This window comes from Mytilus californianus, unplaced genomic scaffold, assembly GCF_021869535.1.
Source record: "Mytilus californianus isolate M0D057914Y unplaced genomic scaffold, xbMytCali1.0.p SCAF_9, whole genome shotgun sequence".
NCBI lineage: Eukaryota > Metazoa > Mollusca > Bivalvia > Mytilida > Mytilidae > Mytilus > Mytilus californianus.
In genome coordinates, this window is record NW_026262745.1 from 23,357,111 (window position 1) to 23,378,643 (window position 21,533).

Here is a 21,533-nt window from a genome sequence, read left to right on the forward strand (position 1 = left end):
ATCCTAAAACGCATAAAAAGATGAAACTCGTTAATTATGGAAACCATTTAGTGTAACAAAACAACTTAAATATCAAGTCAAATAGGTAATTATGCATTACATAATGTTGCTGATTGTGTCACATAACTGAATAATGAATATAAGACAACAACTTATCACTTTCGTATCCGAAACTATCCGTGTACCTCAGGCAACGCGAGAGTTGCCCACCCTTGTCGATTACCATACTTCTTGTTGTTGCTTGTTCCACCAACGTTCACGGTGACTACCCTTACAGAACTGAAATGTTTGCAGCTGATCTGCTGCAAACTTGCTGCAGGTCTGCTGCAAACAAAAAGTTGCAAACCTCCTGCAAACATTGCAGCTTTTTGCTGCAAGCTTGCGGCAAGTTTGAAGAAACAAATATATGTTTGCAGTAAGATTGCAGGAAAAACTAGAATATAAGGGATGTTCGCAGCTAGATTGCAGAAATCTATGACAATTTCATACGTTTGCAAGAGCATTGCAAGAAACTACATAAAACGACTGAGCATGCCTATTGGTAACTTCCTGCAAGATACAGATTTGAAATTTAAAAATGTTGGTGATGTTTGTGTCATGATATATATTAGTGTTCAGGAAGGCATTATAGTTTGGAAATTAAAAGAATAGTTTTCAAAGACATTATTTGTAAGTACAAATTCATCATAGAATGTAAAATTGTGAAATTCATTCCCGGCGGCTCCACAGATATCTGCATGAAGGGTAAGAAATACATTTTCAAATATATGTAACCAGGCAATATACAGTACTCCCTCATATGCTTAGAGATTATAACTTACTTAATATTTTGTTGTAAGTCTAGTTGAATTTTGTGACAATTTTAATTTAACTAGCTGTATATATATGCACAAAATAAATTTCAAATAAACCTTTTTTTGAATTTTAGATTCATGCATGTAATTCATTTGAGAACGTACTTGGAATTAATTTAACTTATTAACAGGTATAAACTTATGCTATGATAATTTTTCAAATGATAAAGTAATTGAATTATTGTATGTATGGATGTAACATAACTTTTTTCAGAATTTGCTGTGTAATATAGATGATATGATGTGTACACAACATGACATTGTTTAATTGTATAACGTATGTAGTTCTTGCAAGTTTGCTGCAAACACGCAGGAGAAAGATTGATTTGAATAAAAATGTTTGCCGCAGGTCTGCAGCAAACACGCAGGAGAAAGATTGATTTGCATAAATATGTTTGCACCAGGTCTGCAGCAAACACTCATTTGCATATAAATGTTTGCAGCAGGTCTGCAGTAAACACGCAGGAGAAAGATTAATTTGCATAAATATGTTTGCCGCAGGTCTGCAGCAAACACTCATTTGCATATAAATGTTTGCAGCAGGTCTGCAGCAAACACTCATTTGCATGGTAAATTGTTTGCAGCAGACCTGCAGCGTATTTGCAGCAAACACGCCTCAAATACAGACTCTGTGTTCGCTGCAAGTCTGCAGCAAGTTCGCAGCAGACTTGCAGCAAATGTTTGCAGGAGGCTGATTTTTTCAGTAAGGGTACTTTAGAACTTTCATTGGAAGACTTGGCAAAACGGGACCAGAATAATTTAGTTTTTGTTTGTTCAGTATGTTCATTTTGCAGAATTCTCCCCTTTAATCCATCGTTTGTTTTACATTTGTTCTTTTTTCTGTAAACTGGTCTATTTCTATTATCAGAAATGTAACCACCACAACTACGCTACAAGAACAGGCGATAGCTATTGTATATTCCATCACTTCTCACTAATCTATAAAAAAAATAACAAAGAATTACTAGTACATACTGTAATTTTAAAATGTCTAGTCACACTTTTAGATATTACAGAGAAGGATCAGTCATATCAAGTTATAGCAATTCCGAACAACGTAAGTTTTTATACCATATGTGAAATATAAAATCAAAAATGAATATATTGTTCGTCATGGTTGCCACGGTCGTTGATAGATAAAACATTTTATCATAGAAGATGCACCAATGAAACTATGAAATGATGGGTAAGGCTAGGGTTATGTTAAAATAGAAGTGACATCCAATGACTGCCTAATTCCACTCACTTTTTATATTTGGGTTTGTATAATAGTTGCTCAACCTTAAGTTGTCTGTGTAGTGTGTTTGTGTTTGTTTAAGTGGGGCACGTGTTTGTCGTTTCGGTTTTTTTTTGCCATGAAGATTTCGATCTTAAGCTTTATTCGACTTTAGGTTTGCACATGCCAGCTGGGTATTTTTTTATTCTGATTATCAAGTGTGCGGTTATTTTTAAAGTGTTTACCAATTCTTTTAATAGTTTATCCATCTGTTATTGGAATGTACATAGAACTGTTCAATAAAGATAATACGTGTTACATTAACCGAAATTTGGATTGTTTTTGCGACAATATATAGGTGATCAATTGAATTAATGAAAAAGGGTCGAATAACATTCCAAGATTTCATATACGAGATTGACATTTTATATTCAGGACAACAGTCTGAAAAAAACATGTGATATTGTAGATTTTAATATAAACTTATTAAACCTGTCAAATGTGGAGCATGATCTGCTTACTCTTCCGGATCACCTGAGATCGCCCTCAGTTTTTTTATGGGGCTTGTGTTGCTAAGTCTTTTGTATTCTATGTTGCGGTTTGTGTACTGTTGTTTTTTTTTCGTCGTTCTTCGTTCTATACCATGGCATTTTCAGTTTGTTTTCGATTGATGAGTTTGAATATTCCTTTGGTATTTTTCGCACCTCTTTACCAGGTCAAACATGAAATAGGAAAACTCGGGAGCATTCAAACAGCAGGACTTAATCAGCAGCCAAACAGACGAATTTCCCTACGAATCTGTTACCTAAAATTTAGTGCAATCACAAAATTCACAATTGAGAAAAAAAAAAAACTGCGACAAAGTTTAAAATTAATTTTTTATTGAACTCGTAATAAATTAATACGTACACTACAAACCAGTAAAAGTCTGAAATGGCCTATATCTGTACTCGACTGTACTGATTTTTACTCGACTAGTCTGAATTGGTCCAAATTTTACTCGACATTACCCGACCCTAATTTTAACCATACTCGACTGTACTGATTTGTACTTGACCCTTATTTTTGTGATTGTAAATAGTCTGAACTATTACTCGACCAGTCTGAAACAGTTTTAAACCATTCTCGACTTGTACTCGACCAATACTTGACCAGTTCTCGACCTATTTTTCAGTCTGAACCATACTCGACCAAAGGTCTGAACAATTCCTACCCAGTCTGACCCATACTTGACCAAATAACCTCTACTTTTTTTAATTTAAGTGTTAAAATAACATTCTTTTTAACTGACATTACAACAGCCACAATAGAATTAAGATATTTATAAAAACAGATTTTTACATCCTTACACGATTCTCAGATTTATCAAATCGAGATAGTTAAATTATCTAATTTTAAAGTTTTAGAGTCTTGTTAAAAAAAAATATTTTCTTTTACCTGAAAACCACACCTATACTGAGGGTAATAAAACTTTATTAAGGTGCTTCTTGTTCTTGTAAACAAACCTTAATTTTCCCAAATATCCAAATAAAAACTATAAAGGTTTCATGGTTACATACAATAGTTATATAAGTATCTTTTTAAAGAGTTAACAACAGCCAACAAAATCACTGAAATTGTTTAACCTTATATCAGAAATATATCCATTCTTATTATGATTTGGGATATATATATATAATATATATCAAAAAGGGATAAAAAATAAAAGATATAATTGTTCTGATTAGTGGTAAACTATAAAGTAATACTTCCTGCTTGTGGCAAACACCTGGTCAGAGACTAATACATTTTAAATAACATACATTCAAAATTACAACATCCTGTAAAACTTAAATCACAAGGCCTTTTGAATTCACTAGATAAGTAAAACACGAGTGTAAGAAAAATAGGGTTTTCTTTTTATCTGTAATACACACATGAACTGAGGTAATTAAACCTTATTAAAGTGCTTCTTGTATGCCATGTCTTTAATTTTGTCAAAACTTATTTAAATTTAGTTAAAATAAATTTTTACTGCAACTTTGGAACACATTTCTTTTTTTAAAAGGTTACCAAGGACTGCTATGAAGTTCTTTTATCATGATTATATTAAATTCTTGGTTTTACAAAACAAAGGTGTCATTTTTTAAAATTTACTAAGTTGCTTTTTATACTATTTTATATATATATTGAAAAAAAAAAATGTTCACTGCATTATTAACTAAACTCGACTGACACCATAAATCTATACCAGGCTTAAGTTAAAAGTGAAAATTGTCCAGTAACCATAAAACATATCTGAAACATTCAAAAAATTTGGAATAACATTTCGGATATTTAAATAATGGTCGAAAGTTCAAGAATTTTTGATGTACATAAAGCAATGTGAACATGATATCTTGTATATATAAATTCATTTAACGAAACGTAATTCATTACATGATATTTTTTTAATCCGATCAAAAATTACTTCATTGATCACCTTGTTTTATTTTCATTTTGTATATATATAATTATGTATGTATAAACGTGTTGATGAATATGGTGTTGATGGTTATATTATGTTTATTGTGAAATTTTGGTTTCAATGCCATATTAAATAAATTTTGGATTTCAAATTATTGTTCAAATTTCTAACCAGGGGAAATAGATGTTGTTAAAAACAGTTCCCAAATTGATGAAATACAATAGATAGATACAAAAAATAGGTCTAGGTTGGTTAAATCTAGACCAGTTGTGCATACATGCGTTTCGGATTCTGGATAGGCACATTGTCTTGTAAAAGTGTTTCTGTTCTCAATTTTTTTTTCAATTTAAATTTTTATTAACTATTGAGTTATTTATTTATCTATTGATTGTTTGCAGTTATCATGATTTAAATTTAGCTCTAACCGTTTTAATACAAACAAGTACCATCTTTAAAAAAAAGATATCTGACGCATTCAGATGTGAGCATAGAGTTTAATAAAGATTCCTTATCAGATTTTGTTTTATCATAGTTAAAAAAAGATTGCCCACAATTTGACGACAAAAGGCTGACGATTCTAAAAGTTAAAGATATGCGCTTTTCTCTAAAGAATTAAAAAAAATTATACTGCATGATATTTAACTAAATTTAGATATATAGATATTTTTCAGAGATAAAGAAGTACCAATAGCTGTGAAATAGACATAAACATAAGATATGAGTAATTTACAATCTGTAATAAATAACAAGCTTGAAACGGTTTAAAAATTACAAATTACATGTATAAACAATTTAGAATAATGTTTACATTTAGGTAAATTAGTGATCTGGTCCATTTTGAAAAGGTCAAAAATTAGTATGTCTAGATCTGAAGCTGTCAAACTATATTATACACCCACTCTACATAAAATTGTCCTTAATTTGAGTGAAAGTTTATATACTTTTCTATAATTTTGATATAATGTGTCCCAACATTTATACAGTACACTGTAAAAATATTTTTTGGATAGAGCAGGTGCGATTTATATAACTGTTTTCTCGAAACTATGTTTGTTCTGTCTTGTTTTACTAACGTCATTATGTCGGGCTGTTCAATATAGTTTTAAAAAAACATTTTTGACTGTTTTATAAATTGTTTATATATTCCGTTAATTTAATTCTTATTCAATGTTATGACTTTCGGCCTCATTTAATTTTCTTATTACCCTTAATTAATCGTGATTTTACGAAAAGGCAAGAAAACAATATACACCAATCCTTTAAGGATATTCACGTGCTCAAAAAACCTCATTCCCAATATAAATTCAACCGCCGTCAATCGAAATTCCCCTTCTAAATTTAGCACTTTTTAAAATTGTGTCAACGGTGGCAATGCTGCTGCAGCCAGATTAATAAATACAAATGCACGTGGATATCCACAAATACTCCCGTGCAATGCTAGAAAATGACAAACGTGATCTAGATTATCTCCTGATAATACTGTTAGATCAACAGTGAACGGGAGAGCTTTTTCGCTTTCCTTTTCCTGTGACATTACATGAAAAACTCAAAGCCTCATGTATCTGGTTACTTAAAACAAAGCGTGGTATACAATATGTGGGACAAACTGGACGGGGAATTTTTTTAACGAACACAGGAACATGTATACCGCTTCCGAAAACCTACGAAATTCAAAAGCATAATTTATCAACACAACCACAATATTAAATTCATAAGATTACAACCACTCGAAACGACCCAGAAACAACAAGGGCAATCGCATAAACAATTTGAAGATTCCCGTAAAATTATCGAACTGTCTTGGATAAAACGACTTCAGACAGCTTATCCCATGGGTCTTAATGACAATATATTTGGACAAGGGAATATATCTATAACTTCTTCTATTGATATCATGAATATTGTTGATAAAAGACAACGTAAAAATAGTCCTCATGGCCAACGTATCAATCGAAATCAACGAATTAAACATCGTATAAATTATACACTTGATAATCTCCTATCTATATTTAAAAAACAATTGTAGGCATCAATTATTATGTAAACTGAGTCAAATGTAATGATTTTATAGGGTTATGTGTATGTGTTATATAATTACCTGAATATAACAATCGTAGGCTTGAGTCATTTTGGTCATTTATCTGGTCGCTCATCAATGTGGGGACGTCCGATCAGGATAACAACTAGGGTAATGACTGTCAAATATACCATGGGGAATCCCGGAATTCCTAAATATGACGTAGTAGTCTTCCGAATGTACATTGGTAATAGTAAACCCAAGTATATGTAGTTCCGAGTAAACTGATGTTAAACCATATTCATAACACAAATACCAATTAGTAAATTACATGATATTTTCAAGGAGTGTAACACAATCTCTTTAATTTCTTCAGCCAATTCTATGAATATTCGCGTATAATTACAGCTTTTTGCCACCATAGGCTGTTCCCGCGTATCGATAAACCTGAAGATCATGGCACTTTCTGAAAATTAAATATATTAATAGAGGTATTGATTTGATCAACTTATCGAGTATATTTAATGACTCTACCGTTCAAAACTTTATACCTCCCTATTTAGATAACACAAACCAATAACTGAATTTCTATAATAAACAAGACTATAAAATCAGCCACTTTTCCAGACCAACTTAAACAGGCACAAGTTGTACCATTACACAAAAAGAATAATGTACTTGATGTGGGCAAATATAGACCATTAAGTACACTTCCAGTTATTTCAAAATGTTTCGAACGAGCAATTCACAAACAGCTAGTTGAATACTTCAATACACACTTTCATCCATACTTATCTGCTTTTCGACCAAAATACGGATGTCAAACTACTCTACTCCGAATCATTGAGGACTGGAAAATGGTACTTGATCAAAATAAGTTTATTGGATCAATACTAATGGATCTATCTAAGGCGTTCGACTGTCTTCCTCACGATCTTCTGCTGCTTAAGCTTGAGGCTTATGGTTTTTCAACTTCCTCTTTAGAACTGATAAAAAATTACTTATCTACAGGAAACAATGTGTTCGAGTTGGCTCTAGTCTGAGTAATTGGCAAAATATATACAAAGGAGTACCACAAGGTTCTATTCTTGGTCCTATACTTTTCAACATCTTCCTAAATGATATCTTTCACTTCACCACACACAGTTCACTTTACAATTATGCTGACGACAATACACTTTCTTATGCAAATAGAGATATACACACAGTTAAATCCACACTTGAAAAAAACAGTTTGGCTCTGATAGACTGGTTCTCTTCCAACCAAATGAAAGCAAACCCTGAAAAATGTCAATCTTTTGCAATTGGCAAAAAAACAATGAGCAAAAACATTACATTTGATCTGGCAGGTAACAAAATAAAATGTGAAAAAGAGGTCAAACTATTAGGCATCACCATTGACTTTGAACTAAATTTCAACACACATATTCAAACATCTGCAAAAAAGCATCCAGACAACTAAATGTCTTAAAAAGACTTGGCAAATACTTGAATAAACTTGGAAAATAAAAAATATATCATTCTTTCATTATGTCAAACTTTAATTTCTGCTCATTGTCCTGGCATTTCTGCAGCGGGGCAAACACTACAAAAATTGAAAAAGTACAAGAAAGAGCACTCTGCTTCATTTACCAGGATTACAATAGCACATATGAAGACTTACTGTTAAAATAAAAAATGCCATCATTTAAAGTAAGACGCCTAAGAACCATGGCAATAGAGGTATTTAGAACAGTCAACAATGAAAATCAAGTACTTTCATGATCTAATAAACATTAAAGAAACAAAATATTCTTTCAGATATCAAAACTTAGCGGAAATAGCTGCTGTAAGAACTACAAGGTATGGTTTAAAGTCCTTCAGATATTCTGCTGCCAAACTATGGAATGAGTTGCCAAACCACTTTAGAACTGAAACATCTTTTACCCAATTCAAGAGTCTAATAAACTGATGGAATTGCAACTCATGCCATTGCAATGCATGTGCTTAGTATTTATTTTTATGTTTTATTTTACAGCTTTGAAACATAATAGTGCTGCTGTTTTGTGTTTATTTGCTTAGCTTTTTATAATTTGTGATAGCTGTGCTTTATTTTTTATGTTGCTTTTAGCTTAGTGCTCATGCTTGTATAAAATATATAGTATTTAAATTAGTTCAGCCTAAATGTGCATGAAATATATGTTCTATGTCTTTTATGTTTTAATATTAGTCTTGTGTATGATTATTGTGTAAAAGTATGTATTTGTCGGTTATAAAAGCTCAAAGAGCTTATGTTTATTTGTTATGTTACATGCCGACTATAAATAAAGCTTTGAATTGAATTGAATTGACAGAACCACCTATTATTTCGTACACATACAAAAAAAAAACCAGCAGAAGTTTAGTTTCTAATTATACGTCGGTAACATCAGACGTCAATGTAGAAAATAATACTCCTTTATCTTGAAACTGTGAATCGGCGAAGTTTAAATATGATCCCTATGGCCATGCTATTACGGGGGACCATCGTCCAAAACAGAGAGTTAAAACATTTTTGAAAAAAGGACCAAAATATCGTCCTCCATCTCAAATAGATTGGAAACAGTGTCGTCAGGTCACAAAAGACGCTCTTGATTCTTATTTATATAAATAAATATATGAATATTGTGGATATTCGAATATCACATTTTGAAAATAATTCAGAAATAAATACAAGGGTACATAATACGCCTATTTCCAGAATAAGAAATAAACTTCAAGAACTTTCAAAGCGGTTTGTGCTTGTACCGGCCGACAAAGCAGCCAACAATGTGGTGGTGGTATGCCGTAAATACTACACAGACGTTCTTAAAAATGAAATTTTTAAATTTTAAATTCATCTTCATTTAAGTCTGTGCGCTTCACAGAGAGTCATATAGTAAACAAACATATCACAGCTTAAGGCTTCCTCTGAACATTTTAAGGTACCTACTATGTATTGGTTACCTAAACTACACAAAAAAAACCCCAGTAAAATCTCTTTTCATCTCGGCCTCAAGTAAGTGTTCTACAACTAATCTTTCAGTGCTTTTAACAAGTTCCTTAACTACTATCAAAGAACTTATCATAAACGTTTGTAAAAGAATATATAAAAATAGTGGAGTTAACTATTTTTGGATTGTGAAATATTCTTTGGATGTTTTAGATAAATTACGTGCTTTTGATGGTGCTTTTGATTCTGTGACAGTTTTGGCTTGTCTACTCTTTACACTACATTTCCAAACAATCTTATCAAACAAAAGTTTTCCTATTTAATTAAATGGTCGTTTGGTATATCTGAATACAAATATATTTGCTGCAACTCATTTAAAACCTTCTTCTCTAATGAGAAAGGTAAATATGCTAGATATACTTACTGGAGGTGTGATAAGATGATTGAAGCTGTTCATTTTTTCCTTGATAATATTTATGTACGTTTCGGCTACAAAGTTTACCGACAGGTTGTAGGTATTCCGTTTGGCACTAATTGCGTTCCTTTAATAGCAGACATGTTTTTGTACTGTTATGAATCACAGTTTATGTCCACACAGTAAAGACCCGTCTAAATTGCATATAATTGATAAATTCAACAACACTAACCGTTATCTTGAGGATATGTTTTCGTTAAATAATCAAGAATTTTCTAATTATACTGCCGAAATTTTCCCAAAGGATCTTACTTTAAATAAATCAAATGTAAACGGTAATAACTGTCCTTTCCTAGATTAAGATATTTCGGTTTTACACGAGAAACTTCACAATAAAATTTACTACAAAAGGGACGATTTTTCGTTCCCTGTTGTTCATTTTCCCTTTTGGGATGGTGATGTTCCTTTGGCACCATCTTACGGTGTTTATGTTTCACAACTCGTTCGCTATACCCGTGTCTGTTGTGACGTTTTTGATTTGAACGAACGTAATCTATGTATTTCTGTAAATTATTAAGCCAGTGATTTCGTTACCACAAATTACTTAAAACCTTTACTAAATTCTTCCATAGATATAAATATTTGGTTTTGAAGTTTGGTTGTACCTGTAGAAAACTTATTTCAAACAGTATAGCACATCCTCATTTTTACGGAGATGTTGTTTACTGTGTCCGGAAATTTAGAAACGATCCTGGTAATCTAATGGATCCTTTAAATAAACTTATTTTAAAAGGTTACCAATTCAACACTGTAATTAGATCTTTGAATATTGTGTCTATTGATATTAATATTGATTTTGTTATCAGTAAATTAAAAGCAAACTAAATATTATGGTTATATACAAAGGCACATTCATGGATCTACAATCTGTCGATACCTGTATCTTGGCATTGCACAAGGTCATGTTTTTCTCTGACTGTTAATGACGTCTTTACACTAAATCCATTGGATGTTGGATGTGTAATGATTGATAATTTAGTCTTAGATGCATGATTTTTTTATTAGTTGTTATTGGCTTTGAACTAGCTGTCAGTAACTGCGAGTACTCTCAGATCTGTATTTAGTGGCTTTTTGTTGTTGGGATGTTCAAGTACACGGCCAATTCCACTCTGTGTTTTTGTTAGATGTATTTCTATTTGTATTCATCTGATGAGTTAAGCCTTTTTCAACTGATTTTTATAGTGTGTTCTTATGTTGTACTGTTACACCACTGTCCCAGGTTAGGGGAGGGTTGGGCGCCCGCTAACATGTTTAACCCCACCACATTCTATCTGTGCCTGTCCCAAGTCAGGAGCCTGTAATTGAGTGGTTGTTGTTTGTTGCTGTTGAACATATTCGTTGTTTGATTATTGTTTATTGTTTGTTGCTGAGTTACATATTTTTTTTTCGTTCATTATTTTGTACATAAATTACGCCATTAGTTTTTTCGTTTGAATTGTTTTACATTTTTCATTTCGGGGCCTTTTATATCTGACTATGTGGTATGGGCTTTGCTCATTGTTGAAGGCCGTACGGTAACCAATAGTTGTTAATTTCTGTGTCATTTAGTCTCTAGTGAGTTTTTTTTTATATTTAAATATCAACAATACGATCAACTATAATGATTTCCTAGCATCTACATTGTGTTTAACATGTATTACAAGTTCCAAGTCTCCTCAGTCTAGAAATTTTACGGAGATGTTGTTTACCGTGTCCGGAAATTTAGAAACGATCCTTGTAAACTAATGGATCCTTTAAATAAACTTATTCTAAAAGGTTACCAATTCAACACTGTAATTAGATCTTTGAATATTGTGTGTTATAAACATTAAAGAAACAAAATATTCTTTCAGATATCAAAACTTAGCGGAAATAGCTGCTGTAAGAACTACAAGGTATGGCTTACAGTCCTTCAGATATTCTGCTGCCAAACTATGGAATGAGTTGCCAAACCACTTTAGAACTGAAACATCTTTTACCCAATTCAAGAGTGCAATACACTGATGGAATGGCAACTCATGCCATTGCAATGCATGTGCTTAGTATTTATTTTTATGTTTTATTTTACAGCTTTGAAACATAATAGTGCTGCTGTTTTGTGTTTATTTGCTTAGCTTTTTATAATTTGTGATAGCTGTGCTTTATTTTTTATGTTGCTTTTAGCTTAGTGCTCATGCTTGTATAAAATATATAGTATTTAAATTAGTTCAGCCTAAATGTGCATGAAATATATGTTCTATGTCTTTTATGTTTTAATATTAGTCTTGTGTATGATTATTGTGTAAAAGTATGTATTTGTCGGTTATAAAAGCTCAAAGAGCTTATGTTTATTTGTTATGTGACATGCCGACTATAAATAAAGCTTTGAATTGAATTGAATTGACAGAACCACCTATTATTTCGTACACATACAAAAAAACCAGCAGAAGTTTAATTTCTAATTATACGTCGGTAACATCAGACGTCAATGTAGAAAATAATACTCCTTTATCTTGAAACTGTTAATCGGCGAAGTTTAAATATGATCCCTATGGCCATGTTATTACGGGGGACCATCGTCCAAAACAGAGAGTTAAAACATTTTTGAAAAAAGGACCAAAATATCGTCCTCCATCTCAAATAGATTGGAAACAGTGTCGTCAGGTCACAAAAGACGCTCTTTCCTCGTTTTGTAAAAATTGGTGTAAACGGGAAAAATCTGATAAAAAAATCTCTTGATTCTTATTTAAATAAATGTATGAATGTTGTGGACATTCGAATATCATATTTTGAAAAATAATTCAGAAATAAATAAACGAGTACATAACACGCCTATTTCCAGAATAAGAAATAAACTTCAAGAACTTTCAAAGCAGTTTGTGTTTGTACCGGCCGACAAAGCAGCCAACAATGTGGTGGTGGTATGCCGTTAATACTACACGGACGTTCTTAAGAATGAAATTTTAAATTAATCTACATTCAAGTCCGTGCGCCCACAGAGAGTCATATAGTAAACAAACATATCATAACCACATCACAGCTTAAGGCTTCTTCTGAACATTTGAAGGTCCCTACTATGTATTGGTTACCTAAACTACACAAAAAAAAACCCAGTAAAATCTCTTTTCATCTCGGCCTCAAGTAAGTGTTCTACAACTAATCTTTCAGTGCTTTTAACAAGTTCCTTAACTACTATCAAAGAACTTATCATAAACGTTTGTAAAAAAATATATAAAAATAGTGGAGTTAACTATTTTTGGATTGTGAAATATTCTTTGGATGTTTTAGATAAATTACGTGCTTTTGATGGTGCTTTTGATTCTGTGACAGTTTTGACTTGTCTACTCTTTACACTACATTTCCAAACAATCTTATCAAACAAAAGTTTTCCTATTTAATTAAATGGTCGTTTGGTATATCTGAATACAAATATATTTGCTGCAACTCATTTAAAACCTTCTTCTCTAATGAGAAAGGTAAATATGCTAGATATACTTACTGGAGGTGTGATGAGATGATTGAAGCTGTTCATTTTTTCCTTGATAATATTTATGTACGTTTCGGCTACAAAGTTTACCGACAGGTTGTAGGTATTCCGTTTGGCACTAATTGCGTTCCTTTAATAGCAGACATGTTTTTGTACTGTTATGAATCATAGTTTATGTCCACACAGTAAAGACCCGTCTAAATTATATATAATTGATAAATTCAACAACACTAACCGTTATCTTGAGGATATGTTTTCGTTAAATAATCAAGAATTTTCTAATTATACTGCCGAAATTTTCCCAAAGGATCTTACTTTAAATAAATCAAATGTAAACGGTAATAACTGTCCTTTCCTAGATTAAGATATTTCGGTTTTACACGAGAAACTTCACAATAAAATTTACGACAAAAGGGACGATTTTTCGTTCCCTGTTGTTCATTTTCCCTTTTGGGATGGTGATGTTCCTTTAACACCATCTTACGGTGTTTATGTTTCACAACTCGTTCGCTATGCCCGTGTCTGTTGTGACGTTTTTGATTTGAACGAACGTAATCTATGTATTTCTGTAAATTATTAAGCCAGTGATTTCGTTACCACAAATTACTTAAAACCTTTACTAAATTCTTCCATAGATATAAATATTTGGTTTGGAAGTTTGGTTGTACCTGTAGAAAACTTATTTCAAACAGTATAGCACATCCTCATTTTTACGGAGATGTTGTTTACCGTGTCCGGAAATTTAGAAACGATCCTGGTAATCTAATGGATCCTTTAAATAAACTTATTCTAAAAGGTTACCAATTCAACACTGTAATTAGATCTTTGAATATTGTGTTTATTGGTATTAATATTGATTTTGTTATCAGTAAATTAAAAGCAAATTAAATATTATGGTTATATACAAAGGCACATTCATGGATCTACAATCTGTCGATACCTGTATCTTGGCATTGCACAAGGTCATGTTTTTCTCTGACTGTTAATGACGTCTTTACACTAAATCCATTGGATGTTGGATGTGTAATGATTGATAATTTAGTCTTAGATGCATGATTTTTTTATTAGTTGTTATTGGCTTTGAACTAGCTGTCAGTAACTGCGAGTACTCTCAGATCAGTACTTAGTGGCTTTTTGTTGTTGGGATGTTCAAGTACACGGCCAATTCCACTCTGTGTTTTTGTTAGATGTATTTCTATTTGTATTCATCTGATGAGTTAAGCCTTTTTCAACTGATTTTTATAGTGTGTTCTTATGTTGTACTGTTACACCACTGTCCCAGTTTAGGGGAGGGTTGGGCGCCCGTTAACATGTTTAACCCCAACACATTCTATATGTGCCTGTCCCAAGTCAGGAGCCTGTAATTGAGTGGTTGTTGTTTGTTGCTGTTGAACATATTCGTTGTTTGATTATTGTTTATTGTTTGTTGCTGTGTTACATATTTGTTTTTCGTTCATTATTTTGTACATTAATTACGCCATTAGTTTTTTCGTTTGAATTGTTTTACATTTTTCATTTCGGGGCCTTTTATATCTGACTATGTGGTATGGGCTTTGCTCATTGTTGAAGGCCGTACGGTGACCAATAGTTGTTAATTTCTGTGTCATTTAGTCTCTTGTGAGTTTTTGTTTCATATTTAAATATCAACTATACGATCAACTATAATGATTTCCTAGCATCTACATCGTGTTCAACATGTATTACAAGTTCCAAGTCTCCTCAGTCTAGAAAAAAATGTGCAATAATTCAATAGAAGTGATCTTATATCTGACACCAATACCAAATTTAGGATGAGCTGAAAACACGAGGAGACGGCGATACTCACCGAGACAGTTTCTGACAATTGACAGGAAATTACACATTCAGTTTTAACATTTTCAAAAGTAAAAAGAATATAAGCTCCTCTTTCCGATAATTGTGAAACAAAAAAACAACAAGAAAAACCAAACACAAAACAGAGTCCTAATTCAATAATCTATCGGAAATAAATATGATAATGTTTGTCATAAAAAATTACTCATCCATCATAATCAGATTTTGAGTGGATATCATAGTGTATTGCATTAAGCTTTTTTTCCCCTTATGTTACTTCTTTTCATTACGTAGGGTATTGAATTTTGTTTAAGGTTTACTTTCGTTGCACAGTCAGGATCGATTTTAGAAATTGATTATTTTTGCTAGTATATTTGTAGTCTGTTCATGCACATGCAAAATAGTACTGTACACTAGTTAATAATTCAATCATATCTTGAAAATCATAAACATGTAGTACATGTAGTAAGATAAACGATACGTCAATCTTTAAAGACCAAAATGTTGCAAAACACTTGTCGTACCTCCATGACAAATATGTTGTTGTCCCCGCAGATAAAGCCCCAAACAACGTCGTTTTTGTGTGTAAATCACATTACATAAACTGCTTGATCAATGCATTAGGTATTGACAATTCACTTGGAAACTCTACATTTACCCCTAGACACTTACCAAAGAGGAAATCCTGGATAATCATAGGTCTGTTCTATGTTCCTTTGGAATTTCAACCAAAGATGAAGAACTGGATCTTCCATCATGTATTGGATACCTAAACTACATAAGTGTCCTTATAAACAACGGTATATTGCTGGGTCTTCCAAGTGCTCCACGAAACCTCTTTCTAAATTATTAACAACAATTTTATCAGCAATCAAAGCCGGACTGCCTATTCTAGAGGAGGCGTGAATCAGATGTGGATACTAAAAAATTCCAAAGATATTTTAGAGTACATAGAGTCTAAGACTCTTTCATCTTGCAATAGTATTAAAACATTTGACTTTTCTACACTTTACACAAGTATTCTCAATTTAAAACTAAAAGACAAATTGAAAGAGTTGGTATTGCTTTGTTTCATAAAAAAGAATGACCAACGTAGATAAAGGTATCTTGTCTTAGGGAGGGATACATCCTACTTTGTAAAAAATAACTCTGATTTAAACAAAACAATCTCTGAAACTGTCATTATCAAGATGCTTGGTTTCTTGATTGACAACAGATTTGTTACGTTTGGAGGACGTGTTTTTTCAACAGATTATCGGAATTCCCACGGGAACCAACTGTGCCCCTCTTCTTGCCGACTTGTTCCTTTATTCTTATGAGGCTGAATTCGTACAGGAACTTCGTAGGAAGAAAAAAAAGAAGTTAGCAGTATCCTTTAACTTTACTTTCCGCTATATAGATGATTTTCTCTCACTAAATAATTCAAAATTTGGTGACTATGTTGAACGCATCTATCCCATCGAACTAGAGATAAAGGATACAATAGATACAGTTAAGTCTGCCTATCTTGACTTACATCCAGAAATTGACAATGAGGGTCGGTTGAAAACAAAACTTTACGACAACAGAGATGATTTTAGTTTCCCAATTGTGAACTTTCCATTTCTATGTAGCAACATTCCAGCAGTGCCTGCTTACGGAGTATATATAACCCAATTGATACGATATTCCCGGGCTTGTATTTTTATCATGATTTCCTTGATAGAGGGTTGCTGCTCACAAGGAAGCTATTAAACCAAGAGTTCCAAATGGTGAAGTTGAAATCATCTCTTCGATAATTTTACGGACGCCATCACGAGTTGGTTGACCGTTATGGAATATCCGTTTCACAGATGATAACGGATATGTTCCTAATGCCGAAACTACAATCCCGTTCCCTTTTTACGAATGTGACCTACCGAATTAGAATATTTACCGGGTTTGTACTAACATGAGCAACACGACGGGTGCCACATGTGGAGCAGGGTCTGCTTACCGTTCCGGAGCACATAAGATCACCCCCAGTTTTTGGTGGGGTTCGCGTTGCTTAGTTTTTAGTTTTCTATGTTATGTTTTGTGTACTATTGTTTGTCTGTTTGTCTTTTTCTTTTTTAGCCATCGCGTTGTCAGTTTATTTTCGGTTTATGAGTTTGAATGTCCCTCTGGTATCTTTCGCCCCTCTTTTATAGCATCGAGCATTATGGAAGATACACTTATTGTCGAAATGCGCATCTGGTCCAGAAAAAAATTTGCACCGTTAAAGTTATTTCAATAAACAATATTCGAACTTCCATTTAAATATCGTAGTACTGAGCAACTGGTACCCCGAGAAACTAAAAGACCATCAACAGAGGTATCGACCCAGTTTTACATGTATTATAAACGGTGCCAATATTACTGTATTAGAGCGCATTTTGACAATAAATGTATCTTCGGTGATGCTCGATGCCAACACAATTGAACATTTAAAACATAATGTAAACTGTAAAGACCTGATACAATTGAATGGGACCAAGACTTTTTATTTATGCATAGATTTTTTTTATTTTATTTGTCTGTCATATTTAGATCAGTATAGCCTACGAAAGACAATGAGACTGAGCATGGTAATATCTACATTGGAATGAAGAGGTGCAATACGGAAATGCATGATACGATAATACTTATCATGATCAACGTCCCACATACTTGGTGTACATAAAATCACATAAGGAATTGTTAATCTTAACAAGAAAAATCACTTTAATCAAATTGCATATAAGAGTTTAAATTGAACAATGTAGTGACAACAGTTACAAACTACGCAATATCACAGATTTGATAAAAAAAAACAACACATAAAAAGTATTAATAATATATTAATTTTATAGGATTACACGGCAATCGTTTTCTTGCAAATTTAGGCTAACTTTTATACCAGTCTTTAAACTATCATATCGTTAAGGCGTCCAAAGATTTGGAAGGTCAGGAGGTTCTTGTCGTTGTATTCCCCGCAAAGGCGGTAGCACCTGACGACGACTTTTAGCAAGATCTTCATCGCATACTGTAGTTCTCATTTTTAATATGCTAAATGCTTGTGTTTTAGGAATAAGATAAGGAATACTCTCGTCTCTAATTTCCTGAACACCCATGGTACGCATTCTCCGCAAAACTGTTGCCTTAGTTACTTGTTGATTGCCTTTTATTTCAATACCACCTTTCTTAGGCTGAACTAACCAAGGATTTTCTTTAACTGATATTGGTTTTTGTTGCATTTCGAAGTCGATCTGAGTTCGCGCTCTAGCTATGTTTCGACCATTATGACCATGCTTTGAATGCGAAAGATAAATATTCCTTAAGTTTTCTATTCTTTCTTCATACTGTTCGTCATTAAGTTTTGGTTGACTTATTTTAATTTCATGAACATACTGTTTGATGCTTAGGCTAAACCTCTTCCTTTCTTTTGATTTTTTGAAATTGCTTGTTGCGCCACTTGAAATGATAAATATTGAAGAGGTATCACCGGAACGATCGCTTGTACTATTAGTCGATCGCTTTGGTTGCTCAGAACCGGTTCTTAAGTTTAAAATCGTTGGTGCCGATTTTGATAAAATAGTTTTATCCCCATTTTCCTTCATATTTTCAGGTGTTAAATCTATTGGACGTTTGTCTTCATTTTGATTATTTTTGTCACTTTGGTTCTTTTTTGTTTCCATTTTGTTATCCTCTCTCACTTGATCTGAATTTTCATTTTCAATGCTTTGTATAGGTACTACAGAATTTTTCAAGTGAATTACCTTTCGCTCCTGTTTTTGCCGGGTTTGTTTTTTTAAACTTTCAAAGAAGGTATTGTTGAATACCATTTTTGCAGCTTTGTCTGGCCGTGAAGTATTTATGTCTGATGTTTTATAATAGTCTTCATGTTTTTTTTCTTGGGCAAGTGGTCTCTCCTGCAATGTATTAGCAATCGAAGTTACACTCAACTTACGGGGTATGCCCTTGGATTCCATAGACATATCATTATGTAGAGTGGAATCTTCATTTTCTCTCTGGATCTTGTTTTCATTTTCCTCAAAAAAACTTATTTCGTTTTCAAAAAGATCGTTACTTGATTCTGATTTTGTCAATACACTTTGTTTTTCACAATATGTTAATCTTTTATGATGCACGTCTGCCCTATTGTTATTTTTATCCTTGTCCTTTGTCATATTAGATTGTATTTCTTTTTGATTCCTTTGCGTGTGTGTTTCCACTTTTCTTTTATCTTCCTTCTCGTCCGTTTTTGCAGTTTCCTCGTTTTGTTTATTTGATATTGGAGGAATGGTATTAGAAAAAGTTTTCTTTCCATTTTTCAAGTCTTCATTTATTCCTCTCTGTCGATTTTCAGGTTTTGGAGATTTGAACGTTATCGATTTCTCGATCTCATTTGTAATTTCTTTATTTTCATTAGTGCGTATTTGTTCTGTTCCTGAATTTGTATTCTCGGTTTTTCTGCCTAGCTTATTTATTTCTTCTGTATCTAATAATCCGTATTCATGAGGTTTAGGGATTGTCTTTGTCTTCTCAGATTTCGATATTTTAGAATTTTGTTGGTCATTTTCGATAATGTCAACATGTTGATCTAATACTTTATTGTCTGTTTCACTTTTTTGTACTTTACCTTCTTCTTTTCTAATTACTTTCTTATCGGGTGTAGTGTCGATATCCTTCTTATCGGGTGTAGTGTCGATATCCTTCTTATCGAGTGAAGTGTCAATATTCTTCTTATCGGGTGTAGTGTCGATATCCTTCGTATCGGGTCTAGTGTCAATATCCTTTTTATCGGGTGAAGTGTTCAAGTCTTTAATTTGACTTTTTACATTTCTCTTATTTCTTTCTTCTGATTTAGTATCAGTTCGTTCTTTTTCGTTTATTTTAACATTATTTTTGGTGTCGCTTTCATTATCAATATCTAGTGCTCTTGTTGAATTAGCTTCTTCTTCACCTAACTTACCCGGATTCTTTCCGGTTTCAATGTTAGTAGGAACCGTTTTCTTTTCTTTTGAAATCTCATCTGTCTTTTTTGACTTTTTAATTTTAGATCCAGATGAAGCTTTTGCTTCTTTCTTTGTAGGTGGGTCTAATTCCTTTATCGGATTGGGTTCATTGGTTTGTTTAATATCTTTTTCTTTTTCGACTTTAATACTATTTTCTTTTTCGACTTTGATATGTTTTTCTTTTTCGACTTTAATAATATTTTCTTTTTCGACACTACTATTTTTTCCAGACCTTTTCTTTTTGTCGTTGTTTTTTTGGGCTGAATTATTTTGCTTGGAATTTTCCCTGTTCTGTTGTGCGATACTGTTTTGATTTTGCTCTTTTACCACTGTTGCATACGCTGGAGGTGGGGAGTGTTGTTGTGTTTGAACTACACGTGGTGATTATGAATTTCCCTCTAGCTCAGCCTCGGAACCACTCTCTGATGTTACAACGACAGGTTTGGGAGCTGATCGACCAAATTTTTTGTGAACCTTCTGCTTTGTTTTTTTAGCCTTAGATTTCTTCTTGCAACAAATGACACAGATCAGTATTATGATGATTAAAATCAATAGTGCTGTTACAGCACATGCAATTATTATATATAGTAAGGTATTGTCTTCTTTTTTACCTGCAACAAAATATTTATAAAACTAGAAATTTTAAATAACTGGAATGTGGCATAAATATTTTGTTGAAGCAAATTATTTAGTAGCAACATAATATGTTCGTAAATATACATGTTTTTTTCTACGAGTGGCTAAATCTGAGGTTCATATTCATATATTATAAATAAATTTGAAACGTAATGATTTGAAAAAAAATTGATATCTCAAAGTGCTTATGACAAAATGTTTCAAAAAGATGAATGTGCTAAAAAAAAAAGAAAAATGTGTCAGCTCGTATCAAATTATTCATAATAGGTTGCAGTATTGAAAATAGTTTGAATCGTAGTGAATTATGCCTAAATGATTAGTTCATTAAAAACAGCAAATTTTTCTAAATGCTAAATTGATTATCTTCTTCTCATTTATAATTATGACATGTAAGTCCATGTATGAACAAACGTCCTTTTAGTCATTATTTTCAGTAAATATTGTTATAATTACTTGAAAGAACTTACTCTCAGACCTGTATTTTGTTTCGTTTGTTGCTGTGTTACATATTTGTTTTTCGTTCATTATTTTGTACATAAATTACGCCGTTAGTTTTCTCGTTTGAATGTTTTACATTTTTCATTTCAGGGCCTTTTATAGCTGACTATGCGGTATGGGCTTTGCTCACTGTTGAAGGCCATACAGTGACCTATAGTTGTTAATTTCTGTGTCATTTGGTCTCTTGTGA

At 32.5% G+C, this 21,533-nt stretch overlaps 1 protein-coding gene across 1 annotated transcript; it reads right to left on the minus strand.

The window, feature by feature from the left end:
• Positions 1-17,912: 17,912 nt before the first annotated feature.
• On the minus strand, positions 17,913-20,584 carry LOC127715831 (myb-like protein X; the record flags this gene model as incomplete). Its single annotated transcript, XM_052221966.1, has 1 exon — positions 17,913-20,584. A coding segment is annotated over one exon (2,451 nt), but the record flags the coding sequence as incomplete, so codon positions are not given.
• Between the last annotated feature and the right edge of the window lie 949 nt (positions 20,585-21,533).